Here is a 23,477-nt window from a genome sequence, read left to right as displayed (position 1 = left end):
TGGATCTTGGGTCCCAAGTATACGCCAGGTACCCAAAATCTAGGTTGTAACAATTTGGATGCTTGTAAAGTCATTAACTTATAAAGAGATTACAAGTAGTCTAATCACGAGGGTTGTTTGGATGCATGTATTTGCTTGTAAAGCCTTTACATGCCGTAGCAAATTATAGATTTTAACTGTAATATGAAGTTTGGTAAAAAAGTTATATTTTATATTACAGGTAAAGTCTTCACGGCTAAAAAAGTGTTTTATATGTGTAAAGCACAATGGTTAATATACACTCATGATGTGTAGGGCCCACCGTAATGTGTATGGTGCACCCAATATATACATCATATACTTCCCTTAATTCTCTCTTGTAGCCCTAAAAAAACAGCTCATCTATTACCAAATGGACCACACGAGAGAAGGATGGGACATCCAACATTAAAAACTTTGGATTGCATTTGGTGCCACCGTGATGGGTGGAAGATTGGAAGACATTCAATCCATTTAATGTGTGCATGCTTTAATGCTTTCTTGAGGCCTAAAAAAATATCAAGCATTTTTTATATGATTTGCAAATTTTGAAAGGTTCATTGCCCATGCTATATGGCACGAATACTTTATTCATTGTAAACTCTTTACTAGCTAGGCAAACATACAATATATTTACTTATAAATAGATTATTACTTAAAATCCAAACATAATAGCATATAAACCGAGTATAATGTATTTATAACTAAACAAGTTATAGGCATCTGAACAACTCCTTGGATGCCTGTCATTTTTCTAGTTGTAAACACATTACACCTATAAAGAGTTTCAGTCTAATTAGTTTATATACTATTTTGTTTGCCTTTTAAGTAGTATTCTTTTTATGAGTAAATAAAAATTGTTTGTCTAGCTAGCTTGTGAAGTGTTTATGATGAATAAAAGCAACAAAACTTCTAAAATATGTAAAAATCATGTGATAAAGACTTTAATTTTTTAAAGCCCTAAGAGGACATTAAAGCATGTACATACCAAGCAAAATTGGATGTTTTCCACTCATCATGGTGGCCCAAATGTAATCTAGAAGTTTTTAGCGGTGGACATCCTAGCCTTCCCTTGTATGGTCTATTTAATAGTGGATGAGATATTTTTTTATTTTTTATTTTTAATTTTTAAGGTCAAAGAAGAGCATCAAATAGAGTACATGATGAATAAATTGGATGTAACCTGCACATTATGGTGGGCCTTGTATATTATAAATGTATATTAACCACTGTGTGATAACATTTACGAGGACGCTGATTTCCTGCAAAAGCGTTTCGCAGGAAGTTCCTCTGCGGGAATCGGGTGGGGCCACTGCAATGTTTACGTGAAATTCACCCCGTTAAGCCGTTTTTTAGGTTAATTTTAGGATATTAGGGAAAAATGTGAACCGGATCCATTACTTAAGTGGGCCGATGGTGTGAGAATTGAACGTCCACAGTTGAAATATTCGTGGGGCCAAAGAAGTTTTGAATCAGGTTAATATTTGTGTTTTCAGTTAATCCCAGCAGGAATGAGGTTACGAATGGTGTAGATGGCATGTTAAACATCACTGACGACCCCAGGAAGGTTTCAACGGTAGAAATTTTCCTAACTACTTTCTCTTCTAGTGCGGCCCACTTGAGTCTTGAATCCTGATCAATTTTGGTTTGATATTCGAAAATGAGCTTAGAAAACGGATGGACGGAGTGGATTCCTTACAAACATTACGGTGGGCTCCGTCTCAGTTTCCAGCGCAGGAACTTCCTGCGAAAGGCCGTTTGTTATCTGTTTACGGCCAATAAAAGCCTTCCAGGCAAATACATGAATAGAAACCGTGGACTCTACGGGCATCCAAACGACCCCTGCCCGGGTAACCCGAATTCTCCGCACCCAAGCAGAGAGTAGAAAACAACGCAAGAGGGAGAGAGGGAGAGAGAGAGGGAGTTCTGCATAGCAGTAGCAGCAGCGGCAGGCATGGACGCCGCGGAAGGAGATGATCATTACGAAATTCTAGGGCTTCCATCGGGCGAAGAGGGCGCCAAGCTAACCCCAGAAGATATCAAGAAAGCATATAGGGCAAAAGCCCTTTCCTCTCACCCCGACAAGCGCCCCGACGACCCCCATGCTCACTCCACCTTCCAGAAAATCACTTCCTCTTACGATATTCTCAAGAATCCTGATGCTCGAAAAGCCTTCGATGCCCTCCTCCGTGCCAGGAACGATCGCCTCCGCCGTGTTTTCCATCTCGACTCCAAGCGCCGGAGGATGATGTCCGATCTTGAGGAACGGGAGCGTGCCGCGTTTGCCGTTGATCCAGAAGAGAAGGCCCGGGCGGAGGAGGAGAGGGCCGCGCGGAAGTTTCAGGAAGAAGTGACGAAGATCCGTGAGATGCATGCCAAGAAGAAAGCGGCTGTGGCGGAGGAGGGGAGCGGGACCGGGGAAGGTTTGGAAAAGGCGAGAGTTTTGAAGGTCTCTTGGGAAAGGGATGGAGAAGATTACAGTGCGGAGAGGCTGAAGAAGTTGTTCACGAGGTTTGGCAAGGTCGAGGATGTGGTGATCCGGGGCAAAGGGTCGAAGAAGAAGAGATCAGCTCTCGTTGTCATGGCGACAAAGGAGGGTGCGGTACGTTTATTTCTTCCTCTGCAAAACTATCAATTCGCATGATACTACCAAAACAGACTGTTATCTGGCTATTTAGATTGTAGAATATAACTGTGTAAGCTGAGTCTTAAGCTGTGAAGACTCGGTTCTCCTTTCCATTTTTGTAGAAAACGGAAATACATACTCCAACAACACCTCATACAAACTAGTATGTCGTTCTCTGCTCTCTTTCACCATAAACTTCCAAATGCTATATGATTGTTTCCTACTTACAACTACACGCTCTTACTATAAAATCCTTTAGTTGTAAAGGGTTTGCAGGTAAAGACATTACATGGGCTGTTTGGATGCCTGTAATTGCCTGTAAACTGTTTACAGGTTACAGGGGCTTTTAGAATTGGGAGCAGATTAGGACCCAAGATGGTGTGGCCCTTACCATGGGGCCGATGTTGATGTATGTATTCTATCTCCATGCTGTCCATCTATTTTTCCAGATCATTTTAGCACATGATCCCAAAAATGAAGCAGATTAAAATCTCAGATGGACCATACTATAGGAAACAGTGGCGATTGAACATACCACCATTAAAAAATTCCTAGAGCCCACCATAATGTTTTTTCCATCCAACCTGTTGATAATGTCACATAAACCCGGATGAAGGGAAAAACCAAATATCAGCTTGATGCAAAACTTTTGGTGGCCCACAAAAAGTTTTTAATGGTCAATCACCACTGTTTCCTATGGTATGGTCCACCTGAGATTTGGATCTACTTCATTTTTGGCCTCATGCCCTAAAATGATATGACAAAACGGATGGACAGCGTGGAGATAGAATACACACATCAAGGTGGGCCCCATGGTAAGGGCCACATATAATCAACTCCCTTTAGAATCCTAGCATTTTTCTGTGTTTTGGATAACAAGTCCGATTACAGTACCAACAGTCATTTTATTTATTTATTTATATTCTTCAAGTGCAGCGGGGAGGGGCACCTTGTCATCATTAAAAATAAAAATAGGCTCTCTCTCGGATTGCAGCTAGCAACTACCCGTAAACTCTTTATAGCTTAAAGCCAAAAGTTTCAGGTGTAGAGTGTTTACAACTTAAAATTTTACAGGTTCCAAAAGAACAGTAAATAACCGGTTAATCAACTAAAATAATAATTAATGGGTGTTTCTAAAATTAGGATTGAATTGTCAATTACGATAGGGTTTGAGTAGGACCAGCTCTTAAACCAAATCTAAACTGTAAGATCTTTCCACTATTTATAGAAAATTCAGGGAAAAAATGGAAAAAATAAAAGATCGCCTAAAAAGAGCATCGGTTTTTCATATCGCATCCACCAATTATAGAACAATTATTGACTATATCGCATCCACCAATAATAGATCACCTAAAAAGAGCATCGGTTTTTCAAGTCAATTAATCCATGCATCTTGAATCATATTTAACATGTCCTTAAATGATGTTAGAATCACATAATCTTGGGTCCATTTGAACTTTTAAGGCTAACTCAATAGGCTTTCAAACAATGCCCGATTTTTTGCCATGCAAACATCATTTGATACCTTGAGAAGGGCCTGTGAAATTAGTGACATAAATACTAAGGAATAGTTGTTTTCATCTGATTGTTGTGATTACTATGTTAGCACCTATCAGGCATCATTTATTGTTATTGTTATTATTATTATAAATGGTCTATCCTTGTCTTGTTGTAAGTCCCCACACAATCCAGAACTTGTTTTGTGTTTGTTTATTGTTATGATAGTTTTTATCTGCTATTGTATTCATCAATAATTCTCTCTCAGCTAGTATTCAATTCAGTACTCATCTGTTGTATTTCCCTTGCCAGGTTGCTGCATCACAAAGTATGCGTGGGGATATATCAAACCCTCTTGATGTTGTTCCTCTACATCCTGATGACAATCATTTATCAAGCACACCTCCTATGAAACATGCTAAGTCTGACGCTCCAAGTCTAAGCAATCTTGTTGGTGCTGGATATCAGGCTTATGAAGATTCTATTTTAAAGAAGCTCCAAAAGGTTTGAACTTTGTTGTTTGAACTATGATGGATGGTGCTTCCTACCTCTCTGTCATTCTCATGTTGGTATTTTTTGTATCTCAATGTGTGGTTCATTTTCTTTTCTTCTTTGCTTAGCTCATCGGTGTCTCATTCTGTGCACTTCAGAATAACTGCAATTTAACTTTTAATTGGAGGAGCTTCCAGGTGTTAGATTGGAGAATAGAACCATTATGTGTTTCTCTGCCGCCATGGTTAAGTGATTCAGTGCTATATTTCTTTTTTGTTTTTCACTTATTCTGGATTTGTTGGATACAGAATTCTGAAAATTTGAAACTTAAAACACTGCATACAACTTTAATCTAATCTGCGATAATATTTAGTAATTCTACTTGATTCTATGCAATTTGAAGTTGACCATATTTTGTAGGACTGGTCCATATGCATATTCCTGTTGCCCAGGTTTATTGAACCCAATTGACTTCCTGTTGAAGTTTTTTGACTGCTTGATTACTTTATTTTCTCAAATGAGCCTTAAATTTTCTCATTAAAATTCGAGCAATTCATCAGAAATCCACAAAGAAAAGAAGGGGGGGAGTAAAGAGAGGAAAGAGTGAAGCAGAGTAGAGATACGCTTCATGTAACACTGTAAATGCAAAAGAGAACTCTGTCAGAAAGTTATAGTAATAAAAGGTGGATTGCATTTCATAACTATTGGTGTTCACATAAAACAAAAGGACCCAAAACAAATAGAACAAACCTGTAAGTACCTTGGTCTTGATTCTTGAATGACGTAGCTTTTTTTTTTTTTTTTTAATGAATGACAAATATATTAGCACTAGGAAGGATCAAGAAACAAAATCGGAAAGGGGTCTCTGCCCCAAAAACAAAGGTGCTCTATGAGCCTGTGCTTTTGCCAAGGCGTCTGCAAGATCATTAGCTTCTCTCAGAATGTAGACAAATCAACATTTAACACCAAAGCAATATCTGAATTTTGTGACAAAAAAGCAACCCTACAAGTTTTCATTTTTGGTAGCCCAAGAGATAACATTGGAAGACTTTCTTTTGATGATCATCCTTCCATGGAACTTGGTCTTTAAGGTTCAAAGAATTAGTACCTTGGAAAGAGCTCTAGCCCCCTATTTCACTTTCATCAGACTCATTGATTCCTAAGAGTGGAATTAGAGTAACCAACCTCTACCTTCTAATATCTAATAACACCACCAGTCGCTGCCAGTCCTGGATTCCTAAAAGAGCTTCCTTCAAAATTGAGCTTAAGAAAATTGATGGAGGGGTCCCCTAAGCAGCCTCTACTTTTCAGGTTGGCATTTTGCTATGCTGGCAGTCCACTGAAGGGAGAGAGCTATGAAATTGATACCTTCAAGTTCTTTTGTGCTAAGGGCCCAATGGAAGAGCATTACTTTAATCTTCTCAATAATCTGTAAGATGAATGTCTTCTCCCTTTTGAAGATTCTTATGTTTCCTTCAACCCAGATGTTCCAAAGGATGATGAAGGGGGTCATCTTCCAAAGAATGTTTAGTTTAGTTTTTTTCCTTCATCAATTGAACTGTTCTATGGTGTGCCGTAAAGGCCGTTACGTAAAGGTAACAGTGGCAACCGTTACACATTACAGGGTCATAACGGCTGTAACAGCCGTTATGGAAAAAATGACCCGTAATTGTTGTTAACGGTACATTATGTCCCCTATAAAGGTCATAACAGGCCTGCAATTGTCTGTTATGGGGCAAATACAGGTTTTCCATACTTATTAATCAACATTACGAGGTAGATACAGGTTTTTTGGGATTTTTTTTTCAATAAAAAAAGAGACTGAATGGCCGTTACAGGGCCGTAACAGCTGTTATGACCCGTATCGTAAAGGTAACGGTGGTGGCCGTTACATCCATTGTTACCGTTACAGAACACCTTCTATATAGTGCCAAAGAGGACAAATTGCCAAAAGTCAAAGTCCAAATGCTTATCGCTTTCTTGCAGTGTAGGAGAAGTGGTGAACAGGTTGCTTATCTTGTACACATGAAATTCATGCTAGGTCAATGATTTGTGCAATTCTTAATTGGTCGCAAGTAAGAATCTGTCCCCAACTGACAACCAATGAAGCCACAGTTTAGGAGTCGACACACCTCCCATGCTATGTCTGGGATCGATGCACTTGACCATTAGTTGCAGGATCCTTTTAACTAGGCGCCACTTCCGCTTCAAATCACTCTTCGGACTCCTGCTTCCGCCCCACTTCCGCTTCAAATCACTCTTCCACTGTGCTTTTAATAGTTTCCTTCACCCTCTCAGCCATTAAGTGTATAAACGTTTAACAATTTTGCTCCTCTTTTTGCTGAACCACAGATTGTTGCAATAAGCTATCTCCATAAAGTGCCACGCTTTGTGTCAAAAATTCATTTGCACTTCCCTAGAAGCCTTCTTTGCTTCCCTGGTATCTCATTTGAGCTCCAGAACTGCCTTAGAAACTCTATATGCCTTGACAGGATTCAGATGTTCTATCTTGATTAGGCATGGGGCTTTGATACACGCATGAAATGGGAAAGATAGGCTTCACTCCTCCAACTCTGTCACTGGTTGTACATTAGCTTAAACATCTAGAAGTACTTTCATTCTGGCAAAAAAACAGAAATTTCATCCTAGATGCTGTGTCATCACTGTCCAACACCTTCCTGAGTTAAGACACGATTGCATTAATGATTGATTCCAACCAAGTACATGCACGAACACCAAAAAATTTGATTGAAATTTCTGTGTGAATCAAGTTAGATGGACACTAGGGCACAACTTTTGAAATCTCCAGGGCTGATTGTATGGAGACATCATTTGGAGATGCTATCTCAATTACTCTGGACAGACAGGAGAACAGAAAGCTTGAAATGGACAATCCGGAGGCTGAAATATTAGCCTTACCAAATGGGATGAGTTCAATCTCTCCACATATTCGTGGAGACTCCACCCAAATTCTTCAACTGAAATAACGAGGCTGTGCTAGATCTTTGAGTCTTCAATCACATTGTAAACTCACACTACCTAGTTGGCCACCATTGAAGCTGGTGAGGCATCAGATGATTTGGGCCTGTGCAAAGCAACCAAGTATGAACCACCCCTCACTGGAGCCAAAGCCCGCTTGGCATCTGAATGCTGATACTCCAGGCGAATAGATAAGCAGCAGATGTGCGCTCTGAGTGTAGCCTCTCGACCATGGCTGTCCTTCAGTACACATATCTGCACTATTCCTTTCAATTTCCCACAATCCATCATCTGAAATTGGCCTTCTGGGACTGGGCTTCATTGAAATATGGAAACCTTACAAAAGCGAATCCCCTACTGCTAACAGATCTCTTTTTGATGCCCAAATGCATTGAAAATCTTCGCGATCTCTTCCTGGGATGAAGACACTGGATTGTTTTGAACAAAAACAGTAAATGGTCCCTTCCTGGATTCATTCTGTTTGTTGGGAGTCCATTCACCATCTCTATCTGGTTCCATTCCCTCGTTAGGGACTTGGAATTCATGGAGCGCTTGAATATTCATATTGGAACTTTGCATCACATCCAATCAGTGGCTTCACAGGCCTCACTTTCACATTTCATAACTTTGATGGAAGAGATATATTACATAGGGTCCTTCGTGCAGAAAGACAGGATTTCGGAACCTTTGTAGAAGAATCAATAAGGAAAAAAAAGAAAAGAAAAGAAAAGTACTAAATATGGCCATCTTTTTCATTTTCAAAGCAATACTTACATGGTCAATAAATAGGACAAATGCTAACTTGCCCATGAAGAGGGACATGTTAGCATTCCCCATATATTCCCCTTAAAAGATGTGCTGTTTTGTTTGTCCTGGAAGGTGAAAGTTGTGTATGTTTTAACAAAGCTGTTTATTTTTTGTAAAACGAACAAAGCTGTTTAGTTTATATGCAAGCATGAATGATTGTGCTTCATATTTGTGATGGCCAGACTTGTGTATGATGTTTATTTTTTATTTTTTATTACCACCATGTTGGAATGTTGTCATACTCACAAGGAAACTCATCTTGTTCAACAGGCTGCTGAGAAACAAAAATCATGAAAAAGCAATGAAAAAATTGGCTCGGGTATCCCTGCACATGGTTCATGACATCTTATTCTAGTTGATTTGTAAAGGAGGTAATGGCATTTACTATTTCTTTTCATTCTCCATCATGTCAGATTCAACGGTGAGCTAATAGGCTTCCTTGTCTTTTCTTAAAGTAATTTAAGGTAATGAAAGAAGATAGAAATCCTCAGGGCTTCTTGGCTGATGGAATTGGGCCCAAGATACAGCAAGTGTAGGCTTACTACAGAGGTCTCTTGTAAGTTGTAACATGGGGGTAACCGAAGGCAGATTATTTTTGGGTGTGATTCTTTGCTCCATACATTGATGTCCACTAATTATGTTCAATTTCTGTTTGCACCTTACATTCATAGTTTCTGTTTGGAGCGTCTGTTGCAAACTGCACTTTGGGTGAATCATAACCCCTTAGATGGCATTTCCATCACAATCCTCAGCTCTATTTTATAGGTAGGTGTATGTTGATTGTTGAGAGTAACCTCGAAAGAAGCAACTTCAAGACAGAAGGTTAACAAAACTGCAAACATGATGTACCACATTTTAGCACTTGAAGCTAATATTATTTGAATGAAAAAAACCTCTTATTCATGATATTCCATGCGTAAGAGAAGTATTTGGAGGTTGTTGAATGCAGAACTTAGGTTGTTTTGGGTATAGAATCTGAAGAACTTGGAATTGGTTGATATCCTGACCCATAACTTCCAGGAAGTCCTCGATTTAGGACTCAGTTTTTTCTTGCTTGGATGACACAATATAATTCCTAGATTTCCACTGTTTGGTAGAAGAGAGTTTCGGAATCAACATGTTCTTCACATCAATCAAGGAAAAAGGCTTCCATCTGGTGGATCGCATTGATTATATCCTCCCCTAAAATATTGACAGTTTCTCTTTGGGGGCTCAGAAAAGGAAGTTTTATTGATTATACATGAAAGGCTCTGATCATTGATCTAGACTGGACATAATGTGGGGCCTGCTTGTGATTGCCCATCTCTCTTGAAAATCACTTTTGTCAGATAATACTAATCATCCATTTGGTAGCTAGAAAAATGGATGGTCCATTTTGTTTATACTATTAAATGTTTGCTCATTTACCTGGACTTTGTTGTATGGGTCCCACCTTTGAATGTTCATCCTTCTCACAGATCACTTCGATTGAACGATCAACCATCCAAGCAATGGCTAGGGAAATAGACGGTTCTTATCAATTATGCTAAAAATGATATGATTGTTGAGACCATCCGTCTTGTTGGTCCAAGCATTGATTTCCCATCTCCCAGAAGTCACCTTGATTGGATGAACCTAACCATCATCTACTCATAGAGAGAGTTGGCCCATATTTTATTGTTTGTAAAGGAAAAGGTCCAATCATTAATCTAGATTATCCATTGTGTGGGTAGCAACTTTGATTTGCCATCTGTAAAAAAACCACTTTGATTGGATGATCCTAACCATCCAATGAATGTACAAGGAGGAAATGGACAGGCCTTATTGATTACACCAAAAAGGGCCCTATCATTATGGATGATCCAGATACTCCTAAAAAAGGGTCCTATCATTGGTGTATATCATCCATCATGTTGGCTCTGCTTGTAAATGCCCATCCGAACCGTTGAGTCAATGGCTTTGGTAAATAGGTGGTCCATATTTTTGTACTAGAAAATGTTCAATAATTGATCTTGAATATCCATCATGTGGGCGCTGCACCTTTGATTGGCTATCCCTCAGAAAATTGCTTTGGCCGGGTAATCCTAACTGTCCAGTCAGTCACTAGGGAAATGGATGATTCATATTGATTATACTAGATACTGTTAAAGAATTGACCTAGACTTTACATCATGTAGGTCCCACCTTTGATTGTCCATCCTTCTCGAATTAATCACTTCAATTAGATGATCCTAGCTGTCCGATCAATGGACTGTCTAGGGAAGTGGATGATCCATTTTAACTATGGTAATAATTGATCTAGATAATTCATCTGCTGGTCCTGCCTTTGGTTGGACAAGCAGGATCATGTAACCAGTGTGAGCTTTCACCACATGGTTGGTCCGACTTGATGAGTTGTATGGATTTCCATGTAGAGTCATGTGCAGAGGCAGGATGGCTCTCAAAGTTCTTTCAACTTGAAATAACACCAGTTCAATGGGAATCTAAGATTTTCTTTAAAATATTTTTAACATTTGCTTGCTTGGACCGCAAACCTTCAAGAATTTAAATGCACCAAATACTGGATCAGCAGTAATTTCAAGATCTTAAGTTCTTGGAATCCTAAGATCCTAGATACCAAATGAGGTCTTAGTTTTGTAGACATATGAGTCTTGGATCTTATTTTTTTCCAGGCAGTTCGGATTCCAACTTGGTGGACAGCAGGATTTAGTGGCTGGATTCTCCTCGCAGTAACTTTCGTTCGTGGACTGAGTTCCTTCATCCTAAGATAGACATGAGCAGCTTCCTTGCTTCTATTTTGCGATCCAGAATTTGCTTTTGCCTTTGGCTACTCTTCGAAAACTGGAGCTGCCTTGGGGTGACCATTGTCAGCTTCTTAGTGAGACTGTCCACTTGTTTTGCATTTTATTTTATTTTTCAGCAGGTGAAGTCTCTCTGTTTCCCTGGTGTTGGTGGGGTAACAAGATATTAGTAACTAAAGTCCCATATGTTGATAACAGATGTCTTAAATATATCAGCATGCATGGTTCGATGACATCTAATCAGCTTCGATGTCATTGAAGCCAGTTCGATGACATCGAAGGCGGTTGATGCCATCAAGTATTTTTAGGATTTTCACCCCTGCTTGTTGGAATATTTTTGTCATTTTTCTATGACTTCGAAGGTAGTTCGATGTCCTCAAAGGTTTACGCAAATTAATTTGTGGAAACGTACATTCTGTGATTTTTGTTTCCTATTTCAATTCTACTTGTTTCTAAAGCTATATAAAGGGTTGTATATGGAACTATGAGGTATTCTAAAGGAATTCTAAGGTATTTTGAGGTTTCTTAAAGGGTTCTAGAATTTTAAGGGGTGGAGAAAAGGTAAGGTTCGAGGATTGTTCAAGCTGGGTAAGTCCTCTATTTTTGTAATCTGTGCTTTTATAGTAGAATTTTTTGTCGCTTTGTGCCATGGTTTTTCCTTACAAGGGTTTTCTGCATTAAATTTCTATATTCTCTTGTATTTGCTTGGTGCTCTTAAATTGCTATCTTAAATCCATATCTGTGTGATTCCGCAACATAAATCTCAACAAATGATATCAGAGCTATCATTGAGACACAAATCTGAATCCGCAGGATTAACATCAATGAGAAACGCCAAGTTTGATATTGAGAAATACTCGGGTAAAAATTATTTTAAGTTATGGAATATTAAGATGATTAGTCTATTAACCAAGCAAGGTGAAGCTAAGGCTCTTGAGGAGTGAAAATCGACTATGAAGGATGAAGATTGGGAGACTCTTAATAATAATGTTTTAACCTCTATCCGTTTGTGTCTCACGAATGAAGTTCTCTACAACGTTATGAGAGAGAAAATTGCGGCTAAGTTATAAGCGAAGTTAGAGGATGTATATGTGAAAAAAACATCTGAAAATTGCCTACACTTGAAGTTATAATGGTATTACTTCAGGATGACAGATGATGGAGATTTGAAGGCTCACATCAGCAAATTTAATAAATTGGTGTGCAAATTACTGGATATGAAGGAAGTGATCAAAGATAAGGAACAATCATGTATGTTGTTAAATTTTCTTCCGACATTGTATGAGTCATTCAAGGATACGATGTGCACCGCAAATGAAACCCTGAGTGTTGACGTCGTTATCTCAGCTCTTCAAGGGAAGGTCATGAGAAAGCTTAACGGCGATATGGGGACATCTTCCAATGCATTGATTACGATGGACAAAAATTCTAAACAAGATAAAGGATCTTCAAGCTCTAGATCCAAATCCAAGGGCAAGGGTAAGGGCAAAGGAAAATTAAAGTGCTAAAACTGTGAGATGGAAGGACACAGAAGAAAGATTGTGCAAATCTTAAATCTAAGAGAGAAGAATCTGAGGCTTCGTATAGGGAGGCCAACGTTGCCACGTCAGATGGATCGAGTGGATGTGATGGTGATGTCTTATCTATGTCTATGATCAAACGCCTATACAATGATCGCATGGGGGAGTGGATTCTAGACATAGGGGCATCTTTTCACATGACTCATCATCGGAGTTGGTTCGCTAGCTACAGAGAGTGTGATGGTGGACAGGTGTTTATGGACAAGGATAGTGCCTGCAATGTTGTGGCTATTGGTACAGTACACATCAAGATGTTTGATGAGACAGAACATACCCTAACTGAGGTAAGGCACATTCCTGACATGAAGAATAGTCTAATTTCTCTCGGTATACTTGAGGCTATAGGGTGCAAGTTCACAGGTATTGATGGTGTCCTTAACATATCTAAGGGGGCACTGGTAATCATAAAAGTGCAAAAGCACAGAAACCGTTACAGGTTGATAAAGAGCACTTCAACAGGTGGAGCTCTAGTGGCTGTTGCGGATTTCACCTTTGCACGTGTGTGGCATGCTGGGCATGACCACATGAGTGGGTAGGGCATGAAGGTTGAGACCCACAGACATAGATACAAAGTAAGCGGATTAGTCACCTGTGAAAAGAATCACACAACATAATCGCATAATATCGGCGAGGTACATGGACAACTCCAACATCGCATATGCTCTCGTTAAAAATGAGAGGGATCTGTCTACTATTCAGATGACTCTAGGTGAACCTTGTGCTGAGAAGTGGAAGGTGACCATGGACGATGTGATGAACTCGTTGTACCAGATCAACACATGGGAGCCAGTAGAGCTTCCAGTGAGCCGGAAAGCGGTTGGATGCAGGTGGATCTTCAAGATGATACAACATAGATACAGAGTGAGGCTGGTAGCGAAGGGTTATGCTTAGAAAGAATGGATCGACTTTTCAAAGATAATCGGGCCGATGGTATAGCAGGTGTCTATCCGATTCGTGTTGGCTCTGGTTGCCTAATACGATCTTGAGCTGAAAGAGAAATCGGAAGTGTTGTTATTCATGAAGCAACCGGAGCGGTTCGAAGTTTAAAGGTGCTGAGAAAAAAGCTTGCAGGAGGTCATGGTACGACTTGTCGCCTACAAAGTGGTATAAAATTTGATTCCTTCATGGTGAGTTAGGAATTGTATGTTGATGACATGTAGATCACCAATCATGTCATGTTTGAAATCAATATACTGTAGACTCGGTTAACAAGGACGTTCGAGATGAAGGATCTGGGGGCTGCAAAGATGGTTCTCAACATTGATATTCATAGAGATTGGAAGAGGAGCAGGCTTTGATTATCTCAGACAGAATACCTTGAGTAGGTATTGATCAAGTATGTGATGGACCAAGCAAAGTCAGTAAGCGTTCCTTATACAGCTCACTTCAAGTTTTCCTCAGGACATGTCCCAAAACAGATGAGGAAAAACAGGATATGTCTTATGAGCCTTATTTGAATGCGGTTTGCAGTGCGTCATGATTTGTAGATCGGTTATTTCACAGGCAATTGGTATTGTGAGCAAACACCCTTACAAACAACATTGGATGACGGTGAGATGGTTACTTCGATATATTCAAGATACAGAAGACTACATCTTACTTTTGAAAAGACAGAGACAAAGATAGTAGGGTATATGAATTCAGATTATACAGGCAGTGTGAATTCCAAAAAGTCGATTTCAGGTTACTCGTTTGTATTAACGAGTGGAGCAATTAGTTCGATGTCGAAGCTTCAGTCTGTGATGACTCTTTCTACAACTGAAGTAGAATTATCCGATAGGTACTTAAAGAAGGAGGTGTAACACTGGAGAAGATTCATACTAACATGAATCCAGCAGACATGCTTACCAAGGTTGTTCTTATAGAGAAGTTCAAGTTCTGTGCAACTTCTCTGGGCTTGGTAATGACATAATAGAAGGACGGAATGTGCACGATAAACGTTGATGAAGCTATGATACGAGGCAGAGATAAGAGAAGATGAAAATGAACTACGTTTGAAGATTAAAGACATGGTGGAGATTGTTGATAACAGATGTCTTAAATCTGTCAGCATGCATGGTTCGATGACATCGAAGCCGGTTGATGCCATCGAGTATTTTCGGGATTTTCACCCCTGCTCGCTGGATTGTTTTTGTCATTCTTCGATGACATCGAATGTAGTTTGATATCATCGAAGGTTTACGCAGATTCATTTATGGAAACGCAGATTCTGCGATTTTTATTTCCTATTTCGGTTCTACTAATTTCTAAAGCTATATAAAGGGTTATATATGGAACTAGGAGGTATTCTAAGGAAATTCTAAGGCATTCTAGGGTTTCTAAAAGAGTTCTAGGGTTTCAATGGGTGGAGAAAAGGTGAGGTTTGAGGATTGCTCAAGCCGGATAAATCCTCTATCTTTGTAATATGTACTTTCATGATGGAATTTTCTATCGCTTTGTGTCATGGTTTTTTCCCACAAAGGTTTTCCACGTTAAATTTTTGTGTTCTCTTGTGTTTGCTTGGTGCTCTTGGATTGTTATCCTAGATCTATATTTGTGTGATTCCGTAGCACAAATCCCAACACCATATATCCTCTAGATTGCAGTAAACAAGTCAACAATGTTTTGTTGCAGTTTCAGCGTGATCTGCAGCTAAGTCCTGCTTCGCAGCTGATTCATACTCAAAACTAATTCTTTTGTATATCAGATCAGGGGCCATGTTGCCAAAGATGCTGGCTCTTGGGTTTTCCATTGCTGAACCTCCCTTTTTTTTTTGTTAGCTTGTTAGTACACCCCACTGTCAGTTCACACTTCACTGTTAGCCACCCTCCACTAGGGATCGATACCAAGACCTCAGTGTTGAAATGAGGTATCTTTCACTCAGTCTACCACTTGAGCTATGGATCAGGGTGTTCATTGCTGAACCTCCTAGCTTAGTTTGAGTCCTGGATGGTGTTGCAATGGTACGGTCCGATCTCATGCAGTCCTCTGCCTTCTGTCTAGCTGCAATAGGTAGGTTATCTTGGGGCAACTACTGGTGGTGCTGGTGGGGTATGGCAAGCAGAAGTTGCATTCAACAGGCAGAAAGAGGTGAAGAGGACATTTTGATAATTGCTGTCCCTGAGACATTTTTCCTTTGGTGCTCCAAGATTTTTATTTTTTTCATTTTTTATTGTTTTTTACCCCCTTCTTTATAATGTGGAGGAGAGCGTCGCTTCTCTCCTCTCAATCTGAGCTTTTATTTCCAACTGTTCTAAATATGAGTGCTGGGTGTCATGTGAAACAGCTTTTTCAACTCTTTCTCTCTCTCTCTCTCTCTCTCTCTCTCTCTCTCTCTTTTCTTTTTAAATTTTTTTATTTTTTACAGTCATTCATTTTCCATGCAATTGATGGATGCTGATCTTCTAATCGGATTCCTAATCCTTTGGAATCATAAAGAGTCCACGGTGGCCCCATCCAATGGATGGTTAAAATCATATGCTAGAATATTTTCCTAAACAAGCTTGACTGATAGAATGGTTAGCAGTCTCCAAATAGCTATCAGTTTTTTCTCCAAAATTTCAGGAATATAATATAGTAACATTCTAGATTGGTTGAGTTTGTTTGCCAGGTCTACGAGTAATATAGTGATTCGGATTCAGCCATGGCAAATATTCAGTCTTTCAGTTTCACACTGGTTCATTTTTAATTCCCACAAACAGGCAACCCAGAATGGATAGTCGTTCTGACTAGTTTGGGCATTGGATCCTCTTTGGATCGAACCACCTGGGCCATATGGGTTATTGTGGTCTAGCCAGTTTTGGACAAGAACCACCAGCCTTCACTTTTCTTGTTCTTCTTCTTCTTATTATTATTATTTTAGTATTTTTTAGTAATTTGATTAAGCGTTGACACGGTTGAACCAGCACTCGAGCGGCTTAGACCCGACTACCACCGAGACACGGGCTCAAACCCAGAAAGCAAGCCTCAAGTCCCTTGCTTAAATAATCATTTCATGGATCATGAGTACCCTGAATCAGACCATTTGTCAACTTGTATCAACCGTCGGTGTGGTTGCCTGATGAGTCAACATGCCTGATTTTTGGACTAGGGCATTCCATCAGTATGCTCTAGGCCTGGGGAATGGCCTAGATCTCCCCCATGTGTGCTACGTGTGCTATATTTAGCATTTCTGAGGAAAATTTCAGTGCAAGTCTCACCACACGTATTTGAAATGTTAAAGAATGCACGAGACATAAGGACGATAGGAATATTGTATTCCTCGATGTCTTGGACGTTGATGATGATCGGATTAGTATAGAAGATCTCCCTCTCTCTGCATTTGTAACGGTTTTCAATTCTGACAAGATAGGGCATGGTTGTGCAATCCAGACCATTGGTCCGTGGTATTCGAGCTTGGATGTACCATGCTAAAAATATCCTTGATAGGACAACATTGACCTTTTGGTTGCTGGCCTTCGGATTAGATGGTTGAGAAGGGAAATACAACAGACCAGTGATCGGAAGATGTTGGGGGTGCTCGTGCTCTCTCTCTCTCTCTCTCTCTCTCTCTCCATAAAGGGAGAGGATGCCAGCCGTCCTCGTGAATTATGTTGCCACCAACGACCATAAGAGGATTCAATGCAACACTCAATGCACGCATTTATCTTATCATTTATTGCGATGCATTCATCAAATCCCGCACGCTTACCATGCAACATGAGAAAGAGAGATGATATGCTTACCACACACTTACCAGCATATCATCTGTCAGACTGAGGGATGATATGCTTCCACTCTGAGATTACTTAGAAATTGAATTTATTCTGTCCTGGCCCAGTTTAGATGATCAATAACTAGAAACAATGCTGATGTAAAACAAATTTGAGGACAGTCTCTCGGAGAGGTTAAAGAGATTGGGCCAGAAAGTTCGATCTAAAGATCTTCAGCACACTATAGCTTTTATTAGCTATAAATCAGTAACCCATTATGGCTTACGGCTATTGGCCTAAACAATTTCGTAAAATATGTAGTTTTAATGCTGAATCTTGATTTTTAGTTAAAATTTGTTGACTTTAAATTTTGATTTTATTTATTTTTATAAATAAAATGGAAGTAAATATGTACGTAAATGAAATTCTCTCTCTAGAAAAAGATTTAGAAGTAAATGGGATGAAATGCCGTTTTGAACTCCGTTGAAGAGTAATATGAGTAAACAAAGATGCCCTTACCTGTATATTCGACATACACACGACACATTATTGATACTTTAAAATCATTTAATTATTGGCTACATCGCTAAAGTTACACTAATAAAATGATCCAAACCGTCCAAATGTTGACCATCTAAATGAATGGATCAAAAAATATTGGCAAGTTGCTTGTTTGTGATCTTTAAGTTTGTGGCCTATGCCAAGGTTTAAATTTCCTTCTTTATGGTTAATGAATATTTTTCAATGGATTTATTATAATAAATTTGTTAAATATCACATATGTACACTAATTTAATATATTATAGCTGATTTAGAGTGTTGCATATGCTCCTATTAATATATTAAAAAACTACAATGCATTACAATTCCTCCCATTCACCATCTTAATAGAATAATTGGATTTCAAAAGCATTTCATTTATTCTCGTCCAAACACGCATGAATAAGCCATTTATTCTTAATTCATTTACTTGCAATTTCATTTTCCATTTATCTTCATTTATAAGTTCCCATTTATCTCCATTTGCCTCCAATAGGGAGTAAATGACTTATTCAGCTGCGTTTGGATGGAAGTAAAAAGATGTAAATGGGAGGAATTGGAACGATTGGCACTTTTTAATATATTCACATGAACATATGTGATATTTTAAATCACTTTTAATATCTCAAATGACTGTGTATATGTGATATTTAATAGAATGATTATGATAAAGCTATTGAAATATATACTTTCACAAAAGAATGTGAAATTTTTGAGCAATGGATGGTCCACAAATGTGAGGATCACAAACAAACAACCTGTGAACATCTTTTTTAATCGTCCATTTAGATGGTTAACTTTGGACAGTTTGGACCATTTTATTTGTGTGATTTTAGTAATGTAGCCGACAATTGGATAGTTTCATATTATTATCAGTGTGTTACAAGTATGATGGATATGTGTGTAGCAGCACCTATGTTTACTTGTGCGACTCTATAAAGGAGCTCAAAAAGTCATTTCACTCCCTCTTACTTTCAAATCCTTTCTTATATATTATTAACAAGCCGATTTACTCATATTTCATTTCATTTACCTTCATTTACATAATCTAAACCTAAACTGACCCTAAGTATCTTTCATAAAACAGTCAATTGTGACTCTCATCAAATCAATGTTTGCATCACCAAACAAGGCGCCAAATCCAATGGGTATGGTCCTAATGAATCATACAAAATACGTTGTGACACAGTCGATCGTAAACCTCTTCTTTGTTGCATTTTAAGATGTTAAGTACCCAAATAATATTTTAATTTCTTAAAAGACATTATCAAGTCATTTTAGATTGCATTGTTTAGTAGTTTTCAATGCTTAAGTTGTGTTTGAGTGCTTCCGAGAATGTTTTAACACATTTTTCTCTTGACAGGCATCATAACCTATCAGACTGGATCTGAGCTTAAGATTGTGGCCCACTTGGACGTCCAGTAAGCCTGAAATTTCATAAATGTGGGTTTTCTGTGATGCCAAGTTTGATGAACAGTTAGATTTTTAAACTCAAGAACTACACAAACCATGCGTAACGGATGGTCAATCTCCGCCTTGGTAACCACATTTCTTTGAAAACAATGCAAGTCTCAGCATATAATGAGAAATGAAAGCCTAGAAGCATCCAAACACATCTTTAAAGATGTAATTACCAATCCTTTAGGGCCTGTTTGGCCGGCTGGATTAGATGGGCTTAGGTGGGATGGAATTGCATCCGGTCCCGTGCCAATTCCACTCCATGTTTGGGAAGGGTGTAAAAGCTTGGAAGTTAGCTAGATGGAGTCGTATCGGGTCACGTGCTAATATCACTCAATGTTAGCAAGTTGTGTAGGTGCCACCATGATGTGTGGGATATATCCACACCGTCCACCCATTTTTTGAGATCATTTTAGGGTAACCACATTTCTTTGAAAACAATGCAAATCTCAGCATATAATGAGAAATGAAAGCCTAGAAGCATCCAAACACATCTTTAAAGATGTAATTACCAATCCTTTAGTGATTGCAATAAAAAGATAGGTTTGCAACACTAGATATCTTGACACATTAGCCTTTTCATATAATGAGTTTCACTTTGAACGGTGGAAAATCAACAAATAGAAACTCGCAATTGAATTATTTCAACATTTTGATAATTTGGCTCTTTTACTTTCTATATGAACGGCCACCTTAACCTTTGCATAATCAAAAGCTTAAAATATTCAGTGTGAGAGTTCTTTTGGCATCCCATCAAAGGTGGCCCGCCAAATAAACGGTTTGGCTCCTATAAAAAAAGCCCAAATTCAATAGCTAGAGGTCTGATGTATCTTATTGAAATTCGTGAAGCATTCAAGCAAACCTTATAAGAGAATAATAAAGAAATCAACAGTAAAAATCACTCACTCTCTCTCTCTCACTCAAAATCAACGGTTGTTGTTATGATGGACCACCCCTTCATTCCCTGCAAGCATCATGTACTTGTCCCTCCTAGTAAGTGTAGTGCACTCAAACCCCAATGCATCAGCCAGCTGCCTCTGTATATGGTTGGCCACATCACAGCTTGTCCTGCCCCCAGCGCACGTTAGCTCCCTGGGCACCTTCCCAAGAAATCCCACACCATAGGCAGGAAAAGGGTTCATCAAGAAGAAGATGGGGTCCAAGCACTTGAGCCCACTTGCTGTAGTCCCATAGAACATGGTAACATGAGTGTCCATAGCCACAGGAACAATCTCATCCGTTAATTCGGCAAACAAAGAGCTGAACCTCAATAGATATGGCTCTCTACATGTGGTCCCTTCAGGGCAGACCACCAGATCACCTTCATTCAGCAACCTTTGCATGGTTTCTCCATCTTGGTCCCTGTCTCTTGTCAATCTAACGGTTCTGATTGGTGCAATGACTTCAGACATCTTGCTTAGGCTGTATGTGACTGCAGTCGCAGGCTTTTGTAGCACTGTACTTAGGAATATCGGATCCAAAAGAGTCCTATGTGTACAGACATACAAGACCCCTTTTCTTTGACTGGGTTTTGGTGGGGCCCACCCTTTGACCCTGATGTGTAAACCAGTCCATGACACAACCAAGATGGCTATGTTGTAAGGGAGAAAGATCCCAACCAGCAATCTGAAGATGGCTATGGGTATTCCTAGTGGCAGCCACAAGAACATGGATAATGTGGCCATTGGTGTTGGCAAGAAAGCTAGCCGTCCATCATGGAATACCAAAGGTTTTGGGTATTTCTCTCTTGGCATGACCGTGCTTGCACTGGTCTTTCTGTCGTCTTTGTTCACCACATAAGCTTCCTGTCACATACATGAAAAGAAAATTACATGCCGACAACTATACATGTATGCATGCATGCATTACCACATACCAACGGAGGACCCGAATCGCCTACACCACTTCTTTTACGCTAATGCGTAAGATACCCAAGCTATGCGAGGCCAACCATGTTGTATTTGTAAATCCACCCCGTCCAACAGGTGAGAAACCTCATTTTAACCGTACATGCAAAATATCAGACTGATTAAAAACTCCTATTGGCCCCACCAATCAGAAAAATGTAAAACTCTAAAACCACTAATTTCACGTGGTGTGGCTTGCCTGATATTGGACCAGGCTGCTTTTTGTATTTTCACTTCATCCTGGTGAGTTACACCTGACTAGCGGGTTTGATAAAAGAAATACACCATGGTGGCCTCACTCACAAACCTATGGTTGTGATTCATCCCCGTTGTTAAGTGTCGTGTAGCCCATCTGAGTTGTGGACCAGGTCCTAGATCGAGGATAGAATCTGATGCCCGGAGTGGATTTCACATATACAGCTGGCGGGCTCCATAGAGCTTGGGTGACTAGTGGGTCCCTTCAGCGCCCGGATACACCAAGGGTTCATGCTTTTGTAATCCAGACCGTTGATCTAAAAGAAACAAAAATGGATTAGTGGTGCCTAAGAAATCTCACCTATCAGTTGATTAGATGGCCTAAAATATAAACGGTACTCGCAAGAGTTTCAACACCGAGATCATGGGTTCCAGTACCCATTGTAGTGAAAGGTTTCAGCATCCATTGTAGTGCCTACTGCGATGTGAGTGCGTGAGTGTGTGGGAGTGTGGGTGCGTGTAAAAAAAAAAAAACATCAACAGATGTTCTTAATACATTATATATTAACCCAAGCTGGAAATTATATTGAACTTGCTCCCATCCAATGTGGGCCACATACTATCGACGGCCTGGATGACCAAAATAGGCTCCACTTTTATGAAATGGCTGCATTACGATACATGAAGATTTATTTATTTATTTATTTTTTAAATTTCTCATCTTGACATGATGGGTTGGTTTTGAGTGGGCAGAGTGATAGCATACCTTACAAAGGGAAATGAAGAGGTGGTCTTGTAGATTGCATCCACCAATGCCAACATCAGGCCTACTCTCTCCAAAGATCTCTTTGAAAGCCTTGTGTTTCACAAGCAGTCCAGAAGCAGTGAGAAAACCAGTAAAAAAGCCCCCAACAACTTGCAACTCAGTCCCCAAAACATCATCCACTTTCAGATACTCCTTCAAAAACCCTTCAACCATCAATCTAGGGACACTTGTCAAAACAACCCTCCTCTCTGATGAGGCCAACACCTCATAGACCTTGAGGTTAAGATCCTCAAGGAAGAACTTGGGTAGCACTGCTCTTCCCACACCCTCCATATCCTTCGATCTAAGGCCACTGAATGTAAGAAAGATCATGACCCTCAATCCAATCTCATTGCCCAAAACCCACATGAGGGGGGATGCTAGAAGCAACAAAAAGGCTCTAAAAATGCTACCACCTTCAAATGCAACCAACATGAAGTATGGGAAGAAAGAAGGTGACCTTAGCAAGGTGCCATGGATGTCACAAACCAATGTCTTGGTTGCCCTACATTCAAGAGGACACTTGCTTACACTAGGGTAAATGGTACCTTTGTGTGTCCTAAGGGAAGGATTCCTAAACAGGACATCATAGTTGCATACCTTCCTAGCAGCCCTGTAGAATGTGTTTGCTAAGAGCTGGTACAAAACCCAATCTATTTGCTTTAGAAAAACCATTCTCTCTCTCTCTCTCTCTCTCTCTCTCTCTCTCAGAAAACATACACAGAGGCTGGTGGTGTTTGTTTCTAGATATAGAGATCCCTTGAATGGAAGCAAGAGATAAGTCTGAGAAGATATCTTGCAATTAAAGATGTTGGAGGGAGGTTGACCTGGGACTGGGAGCATTTGTTTTTCTCACCGCTCCCAATAACTGCATCACAACATACGAGCCCTGGTAATGGCACGCGTGTGATGTTTCTAGGCCGTTTGTTAGCTGAGCCAACTTTGAGAATGCTCTAAATGAAAGATCTGGTGGGTCCACTCTGCTCACATTCAAGGTATGGCCCAGCTAATGAGTGTATAAGCCTGGTTAACATGTGTGACATCGTTACACGTGTGCCGGCAGGCCCTTCTCTGTCTATCACATGCGCGGGCTTTTCTTTGTTCCGAGCATGCTAGGTTGGTG

General features: G+C 39.7%; 2 protein-coding genes across 5 annotated transcripts; one reads left to right on the top strand and one right to left on the bottom strand.

The window, feature by feature from the left end:
- Positions 1-1,881: 1,881 nt before the first annotated feature.
- Positions 1,882-9,327, top strand: LOC131240798 (uncharacterized). Of its 4 annotated transcripts, XM_058239275.1 has the most exons (5): positions 1,883-2,620; positions 4,454-4,645; positions 4,792-4,877; positions 8,690-8,790; positions 8,875-9,327. In XM_058239275.1, the coding sequence occupies exons 1-4, from the start codon at positions 1,973-1,975 to the stop codon at positions 8,772-8,774; spliced, it is 1,011 nt and encodes a 336-aa protein (XP_058095258.1). In that variant the 5' UTR covers positions 1,883-1,972; the 3' UTR covers positions 8,775-8,790; positions 8,875-9,327. The 4 variants fall into 4 exon arrangements, 3 of the variants coding, with proteins under 3 accessions (XP_058095259.1, XP_058095258.1, XP_058095260.1); XM_058239276.1 differs by having other exon boundaries at positions 1,882-2,620; positions 8,690-9,327; XR_009168865.1 differs by lacking the exon at positions 4,792-4,877 and having other exon boundaries at positions 1,889-2,620.
- A 10,925-nt stretch (positions 9,328-20,252) lies between these two features.
- Positions 20,253-23,045, bottom strand: LOC131240795 (glycerol-3-phosphate acyltransferase 1-like). Its single transcript, XM_058239266.1, has 2 exons — positions 22,316-23,045; positions 20,253-21,252 (listed from the first exon to the last, which is right to left on the bottom strand). Exons 1-2 carry the CDS (start codon positions 23,027-23,029, stop codon positions 20,374-20,376), a joined length of 1,593 nt encoding a protein of 530 aa, XP_058095249.1. The 5' UTR covers positions 23,030-23,045; the 3' UTR covers positions 20,253-20,373.
- Between the last annotated feature and the right edge of the window lie 432 nt (positions 23,046-23,477).

This window comes from Magnolia sinica, chromosome 3 (assembly GCF_029962835.1).
Source record: "Magnolia sinica isolate HGM2019 chromosome 3, MsV1, whole genome shotgun sequence".
Classification (NCBI taxonomy): Eukaryota; Viridiplantae; Streptophyta; class Magnoliopsida; order Magnoliales; family Magnoliaceae; genus Magnolia; species Magnolia sinica.
Note: the sequence above shows the minus strand (reverse complement) of the source record. Positions and strands in the feature narration are given on the sequence as shown.

What these genes read in the sequence shown, in the direction of transcription:
- LOC131240798 (XM_058239276.1), top strand. Translation starts at nt 1,973, where the DNA reads ATGGACGCCGCGGAAGGAGATGATCATTACGAAATTCTAGGGCTTCCA. An exon ending in TGGCGACAAAGGAGGGTGCG is followed by an intron (nt 2,621 to 4,453) that starts GTACGTTTATTT and finishes TTCCCTTGCCAG; the next exon opens with GTTGCTGCATCACAAAGTAT. An exon ending in TGTGTTTCTCTGCCGCCATG is followed by an intron (nt 4,878 to 8,689) that starts GTTAAGTGATTC and finishes CTTGTTCAACAG; the next exon opens with GCTGCTGAGAAACAAAAATC.
- LOC131240795 (XM_058239266.1), bottom strand. Translation starts at nt 23,029, where the DNA reads ATGGTTTTTCTAAAGCAAATAGATTGGGTTTTGTACCAGCTCTTAGCA. An exon ending in TCTTCATTTCCCTTTGTAAG is followed by an intron (nt 21,253 to 22,315) that starts GTATGCTATCAC and finishes TGTATGTGACAG; the next exon opens with GAAGCTTATGTGGTGAACAA.